The sequence below is a fragment of the Ipomoea triloba genome, chromosome 8 (assembly GCF_003576645.1).
Source record: "Ipomoea triloba cultivar NCNSP0323 chromosome 8, ASM357664v1".
Lineage (NCBI taxonomy): Eukaryota > Viridiplantae > Streptophyta > Magnoliopsida > Solanales > Convolvulaceae > Ipomoea > Ipomoea triloba.
Genome location: NC_044923.1, coordinates 8,640,698 through 8,661,836, shown reverse-complemented (window position 1 = coordinate 8,661,836; position 21,139 = coordinate 8,640,698). Strand labels below are relative to the sequence as shown.

Here is a 21,139-nt window from a genome sequence, read left to right as displayed (position 1 = left end):
ATTTAAATGCTAATTTTTTAATTTCTAAATGTAATTATTTTAATTATAAATCTATCAAATATATATACTTACTACTAATAAAAACAAAATTCTACTTGTGCAATTTTCCGTCCAAGCTATTACTATATAAAATCTAATAACTATTATGTTAATTAAGCTATTAATTACATGAATATTAGTATAATTACAATTAAATATGGTATAAAAGTATAATTTCACAATATTGATATAATTACTTAATAATTATTATCGTGATTAAGAAATTAATTACACAGATATTAGTATAATTGGCTAATAATTATTATATTAATTAATTTAATAATTACACAGATATTAGTATAATTACAAATCAACATGGGGTTGTTAGAATTTTTTATAATAATTACAATTAATTCATTCAAATATGGATGAGGAAGAAAAAGCTAAATGTGATATGGTGAAAATGAACATACTTAAACTATAAAAGTATAATTGCACATATATTAGTGTAATTGACTAATAATAATTGCTTAATAATTATTATGGTAATTAAGCTAAATATTGGTCGTTAACTTTATTTTAATAATAATTATAATTAAATTATTTCTCAATTTTCCCTTATTAATTTTAGTAATAATATAATTATAAAAGTCATATTACATATCGGTCTTTTTAAGATAATTGTAAACAAACAAGTCATATATTATTCAATTAATTTAGTGATACTTTTGCACTAATCTTATGATCAAATAAATATACACGTTCAATATTAGAGTTTTTTTTAATAATTTCATTTTTATTTTTATTATCTAAATATATAATAAGAACATTTATCCCTGCATTGCATGGGTAATTGGACAATTATTCGCTCTAATTCAAGCAAAAAATAGAAAACATAATCGATCCAACTAATTTCATCAATTACGCTATATAATATTTGATGTTATAATTTATATAATTGTATATTGATCCAAATATTCTTAAAGTATTATAACAAATTCATTCCGTACAACACAGGAGCGAAAATACTAGTAGTAATAATAATAATAAAAGATCAGATCACCTAAAAGGTAAAAACCATTAATAATATTAAACTATTGTACTGTTCTTTTATAACAAAAGCCGCTAAAATAGCAATAAAGACTATTGCCACTTTTTATAAGAAATGTCGAGTTTTATCCTAATCAAGTTGGTTGGTAGAATTGTTGAACACATTGATACATACGACTCAAAAAATGTTATTTATCCACTTGAATTTACTTTTTTTCTTTTAAATGTGAAAATAAAATATTTATTTTCATTAACTACTCATGAAAAGATTGTTATCACTTCAAATTTAAAAAAAAAAAGTTAACTCCATTTTTTGTCCAAGATTTATAAGTGGTAGTTTATATTTAGTCAATTTTTATCAAAATATTCACATTTGGTCCTAGTATTATTATGACATGACAATTTTTTGTCCTTTATCAGCAGAACACTTTTAATGTCGTTAAATACAAAGACATTTCAGTCTTCAATTACGAATTGTTTCAAAAAATAAACATAAAAATATAACAGGGTCAACCTACTTTATATAAAAATGGTCGAAATGTCTTTGTATTTAAAGACATTTTAATGATTTTGTTGACGGCTCTTCAAAAAAAATAATTTTGTTGACGGATAACTGAAAATTGTCATGCCACAATAATACTAGAACCAAATGTAGATGTTTTGATTAAAAAAATGACTAAAAGTGGACTGTCGTTTATAAATTTAGGACCAAAAATGAAATTAACTAAAAAAAACTTAATAATCAAATTATATCAAATCGGATGTGAATATTAAATGGAAACTTTAGGAGGGAAGTATAAATGTTACCTTTTTTGTAATTTTGTTTCTTATATTGCATCAAATAACATGACTTTTGGTCAAGTGGCATCCGGTGCCCCGATTAACACTCTCACATGGATGATAGGAGTGGGTTCGAGCCTTAGTAAAGGCAACTGTTGACTTGTTGTGCTTCAGTAAGTTGAGAAAGTAGCTATGAACAAATACTACATTATGTAACAGCGTCAGTAGTACTCAAAAAAAAATAACATGACTTGTTAACTATAAATATAAACTATTGTTACAAAATGTTAAATTTAATCATACATATAATTGATCAAACATATTATAAAACATGGTATTTAAACCACATTTTTATTAAATAATTTACCTAATAACGTAACATGTAATAAGTGTCATCATTTTGGCTGCTCATAAATTAGTCAATTCATTACAAAATCGTATCATATATTAATTTTTTTTTTCTTAATTCATACTCTTTTAATCTTAATTTATAAGACATTCATATACTCATTACAAGACTAGAGTTATTTATAATACTAGTTTTTCACCATGAACAATGTTTATTTTTAAATAAGTACTTCAATGTATATCAATGTAAGATTATATAAGAAATGTTCTTGCGTATGTAATTGTATGTTGAATTTGTTTATTTAAATCGGTAATTCAATATATGAATGCAAGATAATATATAAGAGATTGATTATAATTGTCCCTAAAATAAACGTTTGCAATTTTGTAAAAAATGCTAGTTTAAATACTTAGTCTAAAAATTATTGTCTAAAGAAATACTACTTTTGGTTTGAATTTCTCTAAATCTTTTTAATTCTCTTTCAGGTAGCATTGTCATTGTCTTCATCTTCAGCACTTGTGTTTTTTTTTTTTTTTTTTTTTTTTTTTTTTTGTTTTGTTATTAGTAATGTGTCATGTGCAATTGGGTTATTGCTGGTAGTATAGAGGCCGCCATGCAATGAGATTATGGTGTAGGAAGCTGTTGATTTGCCTCATTGTGTTAGTGTATATGAATGAGATCTTAATTGTACTATGAACTCTTGATCTTGTAAGCACATATTGATATTTGACAGTGATACATGCATGTTTCATGTGTTGTGAGCTGCGTGTCGTACAATATTCTCATGTGAAAGTATTGAATGAAATATTAATATTTATTATATTTCTAAATGTTTATTAATGAGTATTACCTTTTAATTTGTTCTAGTTTTATAACTTGTTTACTTGATAGTAACAACGATGACTTTGTAGGGGGTCCAAATACTGATGTCGCAATATGTCTAGTTTCGTCAATAGTTTTCACATCCATTTTGTACATGTTCATTTTGAAGTTCGTATTTTGGAATTAGTATAAATGAGTGTCGTACTTGATTTTGTGTGTGCATGCGTGTGTTATTTTTGAAAAAAAAAATTATTGAATTGGTACTAATCTTGGAGTACCCACTGCTGTTTTTTCACCATAATGTATGTAGATAAATAGTTTGAATTGGTATTAATCAGTGACTACATCCTAAATACCAATTATTTTTGTTGTCAAGATTGATGATGATTTTGCCTTTAATCCAAACAGGTTGAGTGTATAAAATGAAATTAATTGTAAATTTATATTAGTTTTTTTTTTTGATGAAGATAAATTTATATTAGTTCTAATATATTTAAAGAATAAACAATAAGTATTTTACATATAGGATTAATCAATGCTACAATGGTAGCTATTTTGGTAATTTCTTCATTTTCTGAATTTGAAAGATTGATTCCAACAATGTTGTAGTCTCATCATCTTTTCAATGTGTCAAGTGTGTCACAATGATGTATTGCCCTACATTAACATTTTTAATGAGTTTGAAATATATGATAATGATTTAATTACCATTTACATATTATTATTAGCATAAAAGCATGCCAGTCATTTAGGTGTTATGTTCGAGGTACTTTTGGTTCAACATTATGGTTGAATGAATTCTCGTGGATAGAGAAATTCATAGTTTATTTAAGTAATAAAATTAGATATTAAAGCTATCCTTATCCCAGCAAGTGAACTCATCTCAAGATGAGGTGGAAGGTAATGTGGATTTTTATTTATTTATTTATTTGTTTGTTTTATTTTGTTAGCTAATGTGGCTTGCAAGTTTGCTATAATAGCAAGTTTGCAATTTACTTTTATTTCATTCTTTTATTTGTTATTTGTTATTTTATTATTATAATTATAATTTATAATATACGAAGTAAAAGGCAAGTGAGACTACTTTTTAAAATGAGAGAGTATTGCAGGGATATAGAGAAAATAATAGAGAATTTACAAATTTGATGATGTGGAAGTAAGATTCACTTTTGAGAGTGAGAGAGTATTGCAGGGATAATGATAGCCTAATAAAGAAATACGATTTACTTTAAAGTGAACAACTGTGATGTAGACCAAAGATATTACATGGTAGTTTGTTTTCAAAAAAAAAAAAATATTACATTGTAGTTTCCCGCTTCAATTTATTGGATCATTTGAATGTCTTTTTTGTCAACAAATCATCCTCAAGTAGAAAATAATGAACAATGTAGTTAATATAATTAATTAATGAATTTGAAGTAAGGAATCTTTGTATTGTAGAAAATAAAGGAAATATAACTAATGAAATTATATCTTTTAAATTTTTTTTTTGAATAAAGGCATTGTAGATATCAAATTATAAATTAAAGAAATACATATGTATTTTTTTTTAACTACTAATTTATTTAATTTAATAAGAGTAATAGAATGATGTACTTAGTTTTCAATAATATACTTTAACATATTCGTAGTATATGTTCAACAATTATTCAAACTCTGATTTTGATGAGGTTCGAACTTAAGACATTTCTTATAGAAATTAATGTGTAAATTAAAAGTTAATAGAATATTCGATTACTAAAGTTGATATTAACGGAATGCAAGATTATTTAATGGAAGAAAATAATATAATAGAAAGTAAATCTAATTTGGATCATTATTTTATCAAATAATTTGACACACATATAAATCTAAGACATAAAATAAAATTTAACTCTTAAAAGTTTTGTTAAACATAAAAATGTGAGCAGAAATTAAACATCGTCCTAGCAAAAATTGAAAAGAATGTAATGTCACACCAACTTTCCTAAACTTGTGGCATTTTAAAAAAGAAAATTAATATTTTTGTCATAATTTGAGAAAGCAAAATAGATCCCAACAACTTTATGATTCACAAAAATTCAAATACTTGTATGGTATATCTAACCAAAATACAAAAAAAAAAAAAAAAAAAAAGAAAAGAAAATCTCCGCCACCATTTCCAGCTTCTTCGCCTTCACTCACTCCCCCTTTGAATCCTCCGCCACCACTGCTCTCTCGCCCCTATCCGACTGCGTGGGAGCTTTCACACATTCGAAACCGCCATGTCACGGCCATGACACGCTCCCGGGACACCTCTCCTTCAAGAACCAGCGGCGGCGGCGGAGGTGGCGGCAGGGGAGAAGGGTCGACGACGGCGATGAGGGTGATAGTGCCCTTACAAGGCGTAGTACAAGGCCGGGGTGGGTTGGTTTTAGGCTCGGCTATTCCCTGCGTTCTCTTCTACTTCTTGCAGCTCTATCTCAGGAGAAACCGGGGCGGCCCGAGCAGCAATAGCAATAGCAGTAGTGGCACGCCGCCGGAGGCTTCGTCGGCGTCGATCCATTCGCCGGAGGTGAATTCCGGGCATGTGTTGCAGAGGGTTCAGTCTCGTTTATTGCTTTCGCCTAGAGCTAGTGGAGGGCAAGCTCAGGTGTCCTCCAGGGCTAATTCTGTCATTTCCAGACACGCCGATAATAGCCCCTCTTATGTTGGGCTGCAAAGAGCTTCTGATGACCCTTATCATGAATCTTCTAACCCCAATGGCGTAATTCAATTGGGATTGGCTGAAAATAGAGTAGGTGGTTTCATATACAAATTTTTTTGCCTTTGTATTTCTATATTTGCATTTAAATTCTACAAAAAAAAGTTGTGATTAACTGATTATTAAGTTTGTTAGCAGTTAATGACTTGTTCCCTTTTTCCCTTTTCTAGTTGTCTCTGGATTTGGTTCAAGAATGGCTGGCTGAGAATTTGAAAGAATCAATTATGGGGCCAGATATGAATATAACAGGAATTGCTACCTATCAGCCCTTTGATGGGTTGAGAGAGTTGAAAGTGGTAAAGATTATGACTCTTTGGCCCACTATTACTTTTCCATGTTGTGCAATCATTGTTTTATGGGATTTAAGTTTCCATGTATGCTTCTCCTTTTCTCATTCAATGAATGGCTTATAGAATTGATTAATGTGGGTGCCGGTTTTTATAGAATTTGGGGATTGTTATGAACTTGGATATCATGATTTTTGTGAGGTTTTCTTCCAGTATATCGTGTGGCCGATTCTTGGCTTCCAATTATGGATTAATCGTGATGAGCCATCAAACTATTCTTGAATTACTCTATAAATCTCTATTGTGTATTGTCATTGAAGCACAGAAAGTACTAAGTTTTTGCTTTCATGGGTTGAAACAATTTTTAGATGGTTAGCGTTCATTCCTCCATATTTTTGCCCGGGTTTTAATTTTTTGTGCTGCTATTCTAATTTGGTCAGTGCTTCAGGCTGTGACAGGATTCATGTCTCAAGTCATGGAGGAGTCGGTATCCTTCAGTCCATCGCAGATAGTTCTCACTGCTGGTGCTACCCCCGCAATTGAGATTCTTAGCTTCTGCCTGGCCGATCATGGAAATGCATTTCTTGTTCCTTCGCCATATTATCCTGAGTGAGTACCATTTCTCAGATAAAACGCTTGTCTCTTTTAGTCACGGTTTATCTTTCATAAAACTAAACTTGAACACTTGTTAAGCAGTCTCGACTGGGATGTGAAATGGCGAACTGGAGTTGAAATTATACCCGTTCCTTGTCGCAGTGCAGACAACTTCAGTTTAAGTGTAACGGCTCTAGAAAGAGCATTTAACCAGGCCAAAAAGCGTGGTCTGAAAGTTCGTGGGCTTATAATCTCCAATCCTTCAAATCCCGTAGGCAATCTGTTCAGTCGGGACACACTTTATAGCCTATTGGATTTCGCAGCGGAGAAGAATATTCATATTATTTCCAACGAAATGTTAGCAGGATCAACTCACGGAAGCGAAGAGTTTGTCAGCATGGCAGAAATGATTGAATCAGATGATTTGCATAGGAACAGGGTTCACATTGTCTATGGTCTGTCAAAGGATCTCTCTCTCCCGGGATTTAGGGTAGGAGTCATCTATACTTGCAACGAAAGTGTTCTGGCTGCTGCTAGAAAACTGACCAGATTTTCATCCGTTTCGGTTCCTTCCCAGCAATTGCTTGTCTCGATGCTATCAGATACAAGATTCATTAGCATGTTCATTAAGAACCATCGAGAAAGGCTTAGAAGGATGTATTCTGAATTTGTCTCGGGGCTAAAGAAGTTAGGTATCGAGTGCATGCAGAGTAATGGCGGCTTCTACTGCTGGGCTGACATGAGCGGTTTAATTCGCTCATACGGTGAAAAAGGTGAAATTGAACTCTGGGACAAGCTGCTAAATATAGCCAAGATTAATGTTACTCCCGGCTCTTCCTGTCACTGTGTTGAACCTGGGTGGTTCCGGTTGTGTTTTACAACTATAAACGAAAGGGATATTCCGGTAGTCATGGAAAGAATCCAAAAAGTGTCTGAAATTTGTAAGTCTCGCACTTGAAAAATTGATATTGATTCATTACATTGGAAGATAATAAATTTGTGCAGATACTTTGGTGTGGAAAGTCCAGATCGAGGATTCCAAGAGGTCTAATGCTGAAATTAGTTATACCCGATTGGAATGATCCTGAAGAATGACATGAATTCACGAGTCGACTAACTCTGTGTTTGGAGGTGGGGAGATCGATATAGAATCACTGTCAGAAAAACGCTGCATTTGTTTCTGCAAAGCAGCAGCGTCTTAAACTGATGCTGAAGCAAAAAAATTCGGTTTCTTCCCACTTTGATGACTCTCTGTGAATCCTGCCATTTTGCAATTTCTGGATTTTACCTTCACCTAGGTTTTGAATACTGTAGGTAGTCAATTAGTCATTTACTATTAGCATTTGTGCAAAGGCAAATATGTAAAGGAGATCATATAATCCAGTTCCCAAGTTCTTCTGCAGACTCATTGTGAGCTCATTCTTTTGATTTTTTACTTCTATAAGCTCAAGGAAATTATTTTTCTTATCCTTTGGAGTTGTACTTCAGTGTTATATAGTAACAAAAGTGAAAGTACAGGGGCAATTCGGCCAAGTTGGTCACCAAGTTTCAATTTCCTACAGGAGTGGCCTATTGACTGGTTAGCTATTGATAACTTACACTGATTTACCTCCTTGTATTGGTGGTTGCGAGTTTTCCTCGTCACTCATGACTGTGTTGAAATGTTACTTTTCTTTTTGAGTGACGTAGAAAAACCGAGGGTGTGCACTGAGTAAACTCCGTCTTGTGACCTTAATCGATAGATGATCATAAGGAGGTAAACCAACCTAGGTTACCAATGGTGGATCGACTTAAACCAAGAAAGCTAGAATTCAAACTCATGACCTTGTGGTTATAAGTTTGTATCCTTAGCTAACTTGGCTGATGGCCCGAAATGTTGCTTTGATTCCCCCACTAGGTTAAAGTTTTGCATCATGGCACTAGAATGCAGTGGCTTTGCTACTTTTATGCCACTTTAAAGGGTAATTAGATGCATGAAGCTGTGTCTACTTTTATGCCACTTTTCTACTGTATTATATGCAAAAGAAATGTTCCTTATTAAATTGGGTTGAGCTAGTTACAGGGTAATTGGGGACTTGAAAAAGAAGAGTTGATAAATAATCCCAAAATGAATACAAAAGAATCTTTCTACCCAAGAACCTACATCTTCTTCTCCAATGTTGTTGTTATGATTCTGAACCATTTCTGATGGACTCAAGCACCTGAACAACCTCAGCCATGCTTGGTCTTCTTAAAGGAATTTCAGAAGTACAAATCAACCCTAATTTCATAACTTGAATCAACTCATTTTCTACGAAGCCACGCAAACTCGTATCAAAACAGTCTGAAGCCGCGCCTCGTTCTATCAACCCCCTAACATATTCACACAAAATCACTACCTCATTTGCTCCCGGGCTCTCCACGGGTTTCCTCCCGGTGACCAACTCCAACAAGATCACTCCAAAACTATAAACATCGCACTTGTCGCTGAGTCTCATACTCTGAGCCAACTCCGGTGCAACATACCCGACTGCATTGTGAAATTTGGTTAGCCCGTAATTGTCAAGAAGGGGAAGTAGCTTTACCAAACCATAGTCCGACAATTTGGGCTCGTAGTTTTCGTCCAGGAGCACATTAGTGGACTTCACATTGAGATGGAGGACGGGAGGCTTGCAGTCGTGGTGAAGGAAGGCTAGCGCCCTGGCTGTCCCTAACGCAATCCTGAATCTCCGGGGCCAATTTAATTCAGGATTACCAACACCTGTGCTGGTTCCGGGATAGTTAACTCCATGTAGATTCTCGTACAGATTCCCGTTTTGAACAAATTCGGATAGTATTAACTGCATACTGGAGGACCAGTAGTAGCCTTGTAAAGGAACAAGATTAGGATGTTCGAGGTTTCCTAACCGTCCAATTTCTTGCTCAAATTCATCTTGGTTTCTGATTCTTCCCAAAGTCTCTAGCTTTTTAACGGAAATTGAAACCCCACCTTCGAAGCTAGTTTTATAAACCGTTCCAATTGTTCCCCCGCCAATCAGACACTCCTTGTCAAGCAAAGCCTTAGTGCCAACCTCCCAGTCCTCGTACTTCGATGGCAGAGTTTTGCTGAAAAGAACGAGCTTTCCAATAATGACATTTGAATCGGATGAAGCGAGCGGAGTGCTCTCGACGATCATCGTCTCCTCTACTCTTCTCCTCTTACGAGCCTTCATATTGATAATGGTTATTACAATGACACCAGCAAGAATTATAGCAGCAGCAACAATAGCAACAATTGTAGAAGGGCTCAACTTAGGCTTCCCGCCTTCTGAAGCAGAGCCACCGGTAGAGCATGGATCAAGCGGGGGCCCACAGAGACCGCTATTGTTAACGAACGCTGAGGCTCCAAAGTTTTGGATGGTCTCGTTCGAAGGGATCTCTCCAGATAGAAGATTGTAAGAAACATTAAAATGAGTTAGGTTTCTCAAGTTCCCCAGACTAACCGGAATTGATCCAGTTAGCCGGTTTTCTGATAAATCCAAAGAATGCAAGTTAGACAAATTTCCTATTGTTGTCGGAATGCTCCCATTAATCTGGTTATGATGTAGGTCGAGAATCATGAGGCTCGACATGTTGTAAAGCTTCTGTGGTATCTCTCCTTGTATGCGATTCCCTGAAATATCCCTGCAGCAAGAATTTAGATTTATATTCAAAGTTCAACGAAAAGCTACATTATTGGAATAAACAAAAGAGCAATTGGGGATAGTGTATGGACTCACATCTCAAGAAGATACTTGAAGTTGCTAATCTGATCTGGGATTTTACCAGTAAGATTGAGATTATGCAAATCGAGAACTTCAAGCCACTCAATGCTCCCTAACTGGTTCGGGATCGTCCCTGTAATAGCATTATTTGCCAATCGAATAAGCAGGAGGTTTTTCAGATCTGCAATCCCAACTGGTATACTTCCATTGAGCCTATTATACCCCAAGTCCAAATACTTTAATGAAATGCATTTTGCAATGTCTAAAGGAATTTCCCCATAGAAACCATTCCTTGAAACATCCAGAACTTCTAATCTCGGATTACAAGTCTCAATATTCTGAATCTCTCCCTGAAACTCGTTATTAGAAATATTGAAATATGTGAGATTTACGGACGAAAGGACCTCAAAAGGGGCAATACCAGTAAACACATTGCTTCCGAGATCCAAAAGCTCTAATCTTTGGCAAGACGAGACCTGTTCTTGAACTCTTCCTTCTAGTACATTGTTTCTCAAGGACAAGTACACCATTCCCGGAATATCACAGATTTGTGAAGGTAAACTGCCACTGATATTGTTAAACGAAAAATCCAACCCTTCTAAACTTTGGCAGTTCCCAACTGATTCAGGAATTGAACCAGAAAGGCCATTATGTGACAGCGAGATGAAACGCGTTTTGGCGCAACTCTTGAACAAAGCTGGAGGAATCTCCCCAGTGTACTCATTTCTAGACAGATCAAGAAACCTTAAATTTGGCAAATCCCCAAGAGACTCTGGGATTGACCCAGATAAGGCATTGGAGCTCAAATTAATCTTCCATAAAGATTCAATCCCACCATAGTCCCCGGGAATGTTTCCTCTGAATCGATTCCCGAACAACATAAGACTACGCAAGGATTTCAAGCCTGATAAGGCAGGAGAAAGCTCTCCCTCCAGGCTAGTATTATACAACACAATCTTCTCTACCTTTCCATCTGAATTGCAGGCCACACCACTATAATCTTGGCAAGGGCTTTTACTAGGGTCCCAAGAACTCAAACTTTGAAATGGGTCAGTGGAAATGTTACCCTTGAATTGAAGCAAGATCTCTTTTTCAGTAATTGTAAACACAACATGAAACTCAGACAACCAAAAACACCAGAAAAGAAAAGCATATATACCTATTCTTTTCATGTTCCCAGCAAAACCACCCCAGCATTATATTTGCTGGATCCAATCTTGAAACCTTATGATCTCTGCTTCTGCTCTGCATATACACTACTGCTCTTGAAACAAATAAATCTCAATTATCAAAAAAAAAAAAAAAATCAAGATCTTGACCTTGACTAAACAGGAACATTTCTCACCACTCATGAAATTAGTATATAATCATAGATGAAAAGGGTTGAAATTTAAGTGCATTTATCGCCCTACTTCACATCTTGCCATAGGGTACAAGAAACAAGGGAGATTTGAGTAGTTTGTGCATCTGGGTGTGTGAAAAGACTCATGATTCAAGAACCCTAAATCCATCCCTTCTTCTTTCTTTCCTGAATCTTAAGAAGGATTTGAAGAGTTCAAGAAAGTGGGCTTAGAAAGAGAAAGAAGGGCTGCTGTTATGCTGGCTGGCAATGACATGCAAAGAGAGAGAATGGGCGTGAGAGTGATGAAAAAGAAAAATGGGGAAATTGCCTGGCTTATGCTGGAAAGGAAACCATGCTTCTCAATTTAATACTCCTCTAGTAGGAGTTCTTGCAGGAGACAGGAGTCTACCCCAAATCTTGCTTAACATAGACTTACATTAATAAAATGTTGATTTCAACAGCTAAATTGATTCTTGGGATAGACTAATCATCATACCTAAAGATTCTTACCATACTCGGACTCATTCTGTTTGTATCGGACCAGCCCAATTAAGAAAAATAGTGTTGAGCATACTTGTTTTTTCATTCAAGAGGGGTTTGACTCCAATAATTATATTATGAATCTGAGTCCACGTTACAAGGTGAACTCGTGTCTATTTATATACTAAATGTTCACAATTTACATATTGAATGTTTACAATTTACATACTGAATATTTAGTATGTAAATTGTGAACATTCAGTATATAAATTATGAACATTCAGTATGTAAATCGTGTATTTTAGATCTGAATTCACCTTGGGTCCAAAGAATAATTTGCCGTTCGACTCCCAACCTCTCTCAAGAAATGAGAGGTCCAACCAAATAGATTACTATGATTTGAAATTTGAGTGTAAAGATTGTGGGGCGAAGAAATTTCGTTTATTGTGAACAATAAAATTTTGATTTCTGATTTCATTAATATTATATGTTGATTTATATGTAAATTACTATTATGATAATTTCATTTCATGAATCCTAACTTTTTTACATTAAAAAAAAGTAGGTGAAAAATAATTCTCTTAAATTTTATTTTCAATGACTAGATGCATTATATAGTTTTGAATATCAATTTTTTTTTTTTTAAAATCACTCATCTTCCTCTCCTACATTATCATTGTATATGATTTTACCGTTCAAGCCATCCTTTAATTGTGAAGCTAATCACCCATTTCACATGAGCATCACGTTTATTTCCTCCCTTGCATGCAATTCAACTGCTACTAAAAATCACAAACATATTGACTTTGTGTGCTCAACAACCTCAAATGTTGTAGCTTATGCTACTACATCTTCCTTGAAATTCTTTCATCCTCTTAATTGCTAGAAAGAATTTGGATAGTAAACATGATTTACAATGTAACTCAACTCCTCCTAAAAGAAATTTGCTTTACAAGTGATACTCCCCAATGGAAATCGACCATGTAAATTAAAAAAAAAAGAGTTTTAATGAAATTTGTATTCCGGTGACAAAAAGTAGAATCGTGCACCCCAAGCACTCTCACACCCGACCTGACAAGATTATGGAGAAAAAGATCATGATGACTAATCAACAGAGGCTAGACTTTTGCTTACTGCGCACAAGGAGTTCCCCTCATTTTGAGAGGTTGCTCCCACACACTGCCGCTGGTGAGACTAAATCTTTGGTCTCTGTGACAATTTTCACCTCTTGTGAGAATTTTGTATTCTTGTGACAAAAGGTGGAAGTGACCACACCAGGTGCGGCCCTCACACACACTCTATCCTGACAGTTTGTGGAGGGGGAAATTATGATGACTCAACTGACTAATAGAAGTTAGACTTTTTTTCACTATGCACAATGAACCCTCATTTAATTTTGAGAAATTTATATTCTTGATTCAACAAGTGATTTATTAATAATGAGAACTTTGTTTATTAACCATCCATCACAAACATAAATTCAAATTTATTATAATTATATATATATATTGAAAATCAAACTACTTATCATGTTAAATATAAACACACATGCCCTGTTGTAAATAATCCGCCTATCAGTTAATTTTGTCTTATTTGACCACTATTAGTTGTAAGTTAATAAGCTTTTTGTAACTCCAAAATACTAAAATTCAAAAGGCTACTCAAAGCAGCCTTTTCAATTAGCTTTTTGAGAAAAGAAATTATACCAAACACCTATCAGCTAACAGCTAATTTATCAAACAACTTTCTACAATCAGCTAATGTTATCAACAAATCATACCTTCTAACCCAAACCGTCAACCCAATCAGCTAACAGCCATTTACCAGGGCCACAATGTAATTACGTCTATCTCAATACAACTCAGCTCGGTTATTCCTACTCTTCCTCCACTCTTCCACGATTTTTCAGCCTTACCCACCCTTCCTTTTGGTCCCAACCCCCCATTGCTAAGAATCTCAATCTCTCTCATCCTCAATGTTCTATAAAGATAGATAATAATAACAAAATATTTGAGGTTACAAACAAAAGAAGAAGCCATTTTGTCTGCACTAACACTCCTAGCTTTTTCCTTTCACAAATGTGCCACCTTAGGGTAGAGTATTGTATTGTATTGTGTGTGTATGTATTGAATGTTACGTTATGTCTGTTTCAATACAGAACAGAAGCATTTATTCCCTCCACCAACCAAGTCACCAAACACCGTCACCCTATTCAATTCCCTGCGGGAATGATAGCTACCTTTCCTACCAATCAAAATTTAATTTAAACCCTCTGCTTGCCATAATTCATTCACTTCTATGCTGCAAAGGTTAAAAAACGCTTTCATAACCTCCACTTTTAGCATGTTTCCATTTTAAAGTAGCAGTAAAAGTGTAAAATTATTCTAATATGATTATTAGAGATATAAATAGATTGGGGAACATTACAAATTACTAATACTTAGCTTGTTGCAATTCGTATTGAAATTTGGTTTGATTTTAACCGAGATGGGAATTTCGGGATGATGAGCTCAAGTTTATTTAGGTTAAGTTTGAGAGGTTTGAGTAGTTAAACAATCAATTTAGTAGCCTGAGATTTTTTTTTCTTTTATTTTTTTGAAAAATAGAAAAAAAAATGGTTTTATGGTTAAAATCAACAAATTTGCAAATTAGAAAATAAAAAATAAAACTAGAGAATTTTCAGTTTAATAGAAGAAATTTTATAAAAAATAATATTTTTTTACTGACTCTCTAAATTTTCCAAATATAAAAGCATACTTCTTTTTTGTCCCAAAAATATCGTCGCTTCTGGTTTGACACACAGATTTACTGGCTCGATGAAAAGGGTAACATGGTACAAGAATCATGTTTCACAACTTGATCACTCCTTTTGGGACAAAAGTAGCACTTTTTAGATCAGATAAAAACATAAAAGAATGTCTAACTTCACTTATCATTACCATTACCATGATTTATATGAACTTTTACGACCCATTGCCACCACCAAAATTATATCCATTATAATAATCGCTTCTTTCTCTCGTAATTGTAATTGTTAATACCATATATACTTTGTACTTACTATTTTAATTCCCATTATCACTTACTTTACTCTAGCCACACACTCACACTCTTCTCTACCTACTATTTCCTCCCCCACCATTCAGTATATTGTTATTTATTACTCGTATTCATATTTTTACATTAAAAAAATATTTGAACTCAACGTTTTTTTAGAGCATCCCCAATAGGGGAATATGGATGGTTTTTGCATGTTCCAACTTCCAATGCTTATGGAAGAGAGGGGGAGAGGAAAGAGAAGAAAATATGATGTTGTAGTAAGACATGGTTTTTCCTTCAAAAGTGGGCCCCACCCGAACAACCAGACAATGCTGCTCATTCGCGTGAGTAGCGCCCAGTCGGGCGCATTAAACTGATTTTTTTGTTTTTTTGCTTTTTAGATTCTGTTGTTGTTGTTGTTGTTGTTGTTGTTGTTGTTATTATTATTATTATTATTATTATTATTATTATTTTTCCTTCCCTCCCATCTTCTCTTTTCTAGTCACACACTCACACCTACAAAAACTCCTAAAAACTACAATTATTGGAGATGCTCTTATAAATAAAAAATAATTGAATTTGGCCATTTAAAAAAATTGTGAAAAGAAATTCTAAATGGAGAAATAGTAAAAATACAAATTTATTGTTTTAAAAAAAATTGTGATCGAAGATGAAAACTTCACAAATTTTAAAAGAATTCACGTACACAGAAGTCAGAACCAATGAGAAAATGAGGATGCAATAGTTATATATGTGACACTAACTTCAAAAATTTTAGAAGAATTTACGTACAACATATTTCCAGCGAAGTTGTGTTATATGGTCGGTCTAATGGTATGTAAGAAATGACTATAAATAGTATTTATTGATCACTTTAACGTAAACAAAATGCAAAGGGCCCCACTTTTGTTTCTTTTGTACTTTAAATTAAAATACCACAAAATTATTGTACTTGTATAGTTTAATAATAAAAATTATTATTATTATTATTATGATAATATAATAACAATAATAATAGTGGTAGATTAACGACATTTTAAAGTATGACGTACGTACTTGGGGGAATCCTTAATTTTATTTTTATTTATTTAAATATTATAAATATTTAAAAAAATATTTTTGGGAGCATCTTTTGGTTGATGCAGGATGTCCCGTAGTTACAGTTAGTGTTGTCAGACCTTTACAATTCATTTTATAGTTTCTTTTAACTATCAACGGACAGAAACAATTATATCAAAGAACACAAAAGGTGAAGTTTATTTATTTATTGAAATAAGGTGAGCATCTATTTTCTATAATCCAAAAATGGTTGAAGTCTTGAAGAGGAAAGATAAACATTTTAGCGTTTTTTAAAATTTTTTTTTTCTCTCTTAAATTTCCAATGGCAGGGCGTTCGGTTATAAGAATTACAATTTTATTCTCACGGTTATAAGAATTACAATTTCATTCCCACTTAACTTTCACCTAATCCCGAATGCAACTAAATTCCTTCGTTTGATTGGGGGAATTGCAATTCCACGAAATTGAAATTCTCTCATTTTCATGGAATTAGAATCCCATACCCCCCCTGAGATTTTAATTCCATGGATTTTAGGAAGAAAAAAAGATAACTCTGAGACAAAATTACCCCTACCTTTTTAACATAAAATTGATGTCTGACTTTCCATTCTAAATTATAGCGTGGATTATTCTTCAACTTTCCTTTGTGTATGTTCATTTAAATATTTATGTGCAACAAATATTCAAAATTTGCATTATTTATATGCATTATTTATATGTAGCAATTTTCGTGTATGTTCCTTTGAATTCTTTATATGCGGAACTCTTCAAAATTTGCATTCTTTATATGCAACAACTCTAACAATTTGTAATTAATTTGTCAATAATAATAATAATAATTATAACAACAACGGGCATTATGAACTTTATACTACTTATTCCCACTCAATTCCCATGTATACCAAACATTGGAATTAAAATTCCTAGTAATTTTATTCCTGCCAACCAAACACTGGAATTTAAACTCCCACTTTATTCCCGCATTATTATTTTCCCATGGAATTGCAATTCGTTTTCCTCCTAATTCCTTCCCTCCAACCAAACTCCCTGTGAAAGTATTTTTTTTATGCATGAATGCGACAAATGTACCATGAGAAAATTATATATATATGATGGGGATGTGTAGGAATTGGGCCCACTTAATTGATTAATGTGGGTGGGTGTGGGTTGTGGAGGAGGCCAGGCCTAAGGTGGGGGGATCTTGACGTCGGGGCCTGCTCGCCAGCGGCCATTGGCGAGGTGACAGGTGTCATAGCCGGCGTCACGGAGCATTGTGCCCCAGGCGTGCCGGGTGTGCCCCGGTGTGTTCCGCCAGCGAGGGGTGGCGCCTTGCGCCTGCGCTTAGGCTCGTGGGGGCGCCCGTTGGCTACATGAGGCGTACACCCGTGGCGGGGTCCACGACCGATGCGTGTTGGGGGTGGTTGCAGCGTGTGGCGTGGGGTGTAGGTGGATGGTGGTGTGCGACGAATGAGTGAAAGATGAGGTTGGGAGTTGGGCAATGTGGGGCACGTGGTTGGCGGAGGTGGGTTGTGAGGGATGGCGTACACGTGGACGGTTTTGGAGGAGTGTCTAGTAGTATAAAAGGGGGCGGAATGGTTTGGTTGAGACAAACCTAAGGGACACAGGTATGGTCAAGTTGTTTGGTCTCCGCCCTCTTGCTGCCATACCTGGGCTGGAGTCCTGCTAGTAACATATTTAGCTCTATTTCGTTCACCTGTCAGTTCCTTAGTTTATTTATTTATCCTTTGGTCCACTATTATGGGGCCGATCATTTGGGCTTTGTGTATATTTTATTGGGCCTTACGTCCCTCGCAATAAAATTATTATTTTCCTACCCTTGTTTTATATTCTTGTACCCGATTTATGGTGGACTCAAACCCGATAAAATGTCTTTGGCGCCGTTTATGGGGAACGTTACGAAAAGTGTGCGTTCCTAGTCTTTACACGTTCTACTCAAGCCCAAATACGTCGAAATGGCTGGATCTCAAAGTGGATATTCACCTAGCCCAAGTAGGCCCAAAAAGGATGTATAGAATCCAGGAAGGTGAATCCCACCCCCCTTCAGAGCCGAGAGTGCTCCAACTAGTGTCGCCTGCAAAGGGGTTGGTATGGGAGTCAAAAGGGCCTACTCGACCCCACCCGAAGCAGAAGCTACCCCTACATGTCATGGGGTTGCCAATATCATAGGTGGGCCCCCGAGAAAGAATCCCACGACATTGTTTCCTGGTAAATCAAGCACGAAGCAAGGCTTGCCCCAAGTCGAACATAGCGTGAGAGGTAAGGGAGCTGCATTGGGACCCTAGGACCAAGGGTCAGAATGGACTATAGGAGATAAAGGGAGGGGATGGAAGATCCAAGAGGAGTTCTCTTCACTTGTTGGCGAATCCGAAGGCGAGATTACCCCGATGGCGGGGGAGTCTCATAGTAGATGCGTAGTTTATTCGCAAGGAAAAATAAGCCCTCCGGGGGGATGGGCGAAGAAGGTAAACGCCAGGATCGCAGAATTATTCCAATGGAAAGAGCGAGGTAACCTCCCCAATAAAACATAACTACATCGAGTGACTCCCGGTCACTCATTTGCTAGTCCCTTAACTTTGACAATTTAATTGTACCGAAAAATATCTAAGTATTAACTTTCTTAACTGACTGTTATCTCAGCCAGGTTATTCTCAAAGGATTGTTAAGACTCGAATGAGTCCCTCAGTCTGACAAAAATCAATTAATCAATGCGCTAAGTAATCACTTACCTCGTTTCTTGTACCGACACTATTTCCCTCGGTGTTCCATTTTCCTTAAGTAATCACAGATTACTTTCAAGAAAGTATCTTAGATCTTTTAACGCTTGACTGCTTGTAAGCGATCACAGATCACTTATAGGATCTCGCTAAGTATCACAGATCCTTAACCAATTCCTGCCTTTCTCACATATCTGTAATCAATCATAAATTACTTATAGGATCTGGTTAGATAGTAATAACCACTTATAGTGGTATAGCATTTATCTCAAGCAGAGATAATCTTGCAAAACTTTGAGGCAATAACTAGGCAAATATGTATGTATGAATGTATGTATGTATGTATGTATATATATATATATATATATATATATATATATATATATATATATATATATATATATATGTATATGTATATGTATATGTATATGTATATGTATATGTATGAATGTATGAATGTATGAATGAATGTATGCCTACCCTAATATGCATCTCCTCCTAGACTATCTTAACCCTCGCTCCGAGGGACACCATACTACTCACTCAGCCGTAAGCAATCACAGATCACTTATAGGATCTGGTTAAGTATCACAGGTCCTTAACCAGTCCCCGGCTCATGCAGTTTGACTGCCTCACTCACTCAACCGTAAGCAATCACAGATCACTTATGGGATTTAACTAAGAATCACATATCTTAGTATATCTCATCAGTTTGCAGTTTGACTGCCTCAATTTCTCAGAAGTGATCACAGATCACTTTTAGGATTTGGTGGTTATCCATCTTTTAGGACCTCACCCCTCTTACAGGGTGATTATAGGCTACCCAGCTTGTTTGACTGAGTCCCTCAATCTTGCAGCGTATTTGATCAAGTTCCTTGGTCAGATTGCACATTGGTAGACTACCCATTCCCCTGCTCAACTGTTTTGATGTCACCATCGCCAAGTTTAGACTCCCAAGTTACTAGAAGGACCACCAGAGATGAGTTGCTTGAATATAAAGGCGATTGCTTAAGGCAAGGCCACCATCTTCACTTCCCAAAAGCAATCGTCACAAGGCCACTAAAGCGCATTGGAGATAATAACCATTGACTACCGGAAGAGCCATATTGAATTATCTTGCCCACTATGCAATCTCCATAGCCAAAGTAGGGCAACTTCTTATTCGTGGTTGCTCACCCGTCTTGCAGGGCCTTGCCCATCTTTCAAGGCCTCATCCATCTTTCAGGGTCACACTTTTCTTCCAGGGTGGTTCTAAGCTGCCCAACCTATTTGACTGAGTCCCTCAGTGTATCACCACAATGGCATTATTGTGCTCAACTGACGTATTTGACTGGCTGCAAATTTGAGAACCACACATGTCTGACTTCGAGAAATAACTGTAATGACATTTGCTATCTCGGGTGCAGGAGTTGCCTGAAGATTCTATGTTACGATCGGTACCTTCATTGGTAGAGCCTTCTACTACTCGTTATTCACCATTGACCGTTCATCAGAGTTTCGAGGGCTAAGCTGGGTGTGCAAATCAGTGAGTTAGCGGCTCAATTGCTCACGCAAACTTTCAATGGAACTGTGGTCAACCTCCGGGTGGGTGATGGCAATGATCGTCTTCCACGATTTTTGTTGGAGTATTCATCTTCATGGGCTTCCATAATTTTTTACCAGAACATAATAGTAGGAATATATGGAGAAAAATATTCCATATATTAAAGTATGTGGTGTCTACACACAATATATTATATTATATATTAATATAATATATAATACTATATAATGGTAATAGTAGTGGGCAGCATCACTAATTCACTATCTAACCCATCCTTTCTTTTATACTATATTTTCTTTTTCTTTGTTTATGCTTTTCTTTGCCGTGAACCAACACCACTATAGCCACCATGAAACCTTCTTCTCCCTTTTCCTGGTACGACCTCCTCGACAAAGGCTATGTTTGGTTAGCAGCTTATCCGCCAAAATTGACGGATATGACCATCTTTAACGGTTTGACCAAGTCAAACCGCTAAAGATGGTGTTTGGTTAACAGCGGTTTGCTCCAAACCGCTGAAATCCCAAAAGCAGCGTTTGGGGAAGAAACCCCAAAACACCCTCCCCTTTAATATATATATATATATATATATATATATATATATATATATATATATATATATATATATATATATATATA

At 35.3% G+C, this 21,139-nt stretch overlaps 2 protein-coding genes across 6 annotated transcripts; one reads left to right on the top strand and one right to left on the bottom strand.

The window, feature by feature from the left end:
- Nucleotides 1–5,094: 5,094 nt before the first annotated feature.
- Nucleotides 5,095–8,050, top strand: LOC116027881 (probable aminotransferase ACS10). The gene is made up of 4 exons (XM_031269649.1): nt 5,095–5,735; nt 5,873–5,998; nt 6,438–6,598; nt 6,686–8,050. Exons 1-4 carry the CDS (start codon nt 5,235–5,237, stop codon nt 7,539–7,541), a joined length of 1,644 nt encoding a protein of 547 aa, XP_031125509.1. The 5' UTR covers nt 5,095–5,234; the 3' UTR covers nt 7,542–8,050.
- A 548-nt stretch (nt 8,051–8,598) lies between these two features.
- On the bottom strand, nt 8,599–12,033 carry LOC116027909 (probable LRR receptor-like serine/threonine-protein kinase At1g12460). 5 transcript variants are annotated; one of them, XM_031269683.1, is made up of 3 exons: nt 11,465–12,033; nt 10,321–11,372; nt 8,599–10,225 (listed from the first exon to the last, which is right to left on the bottom strand). In XM_031269683.1, the coding sequence occupies exons 2-3, from the start codon at nt 11,184–11,186 to the stop codon at nt 8,749–8,751; spliced, it is 2,343 nt and encodes a 780-aa protein (XP_031125543.1). In that variant the 5' UTR covers nt 11,187–11,372; nt 11,465–12,033; the 3' UTR covers nt 8,599–8,748. The 5 variants fall into 5 exon arrangements, with proteins under 5 accessions (XP_031125543.1, XP_031125540.1, XP_031125542.1 ...); XM_031269680.1 differs by having other exon boundaries at nt 10,321–11,550; nt 11,625–12,033; XM_031269682.1 differs by having other exon boundaries at nt 10,321–11,564; nt 11,651–12,033.
- Between the last annotated feature and the right edge of the window lie 9,106 nt (nt 12,034–21,139).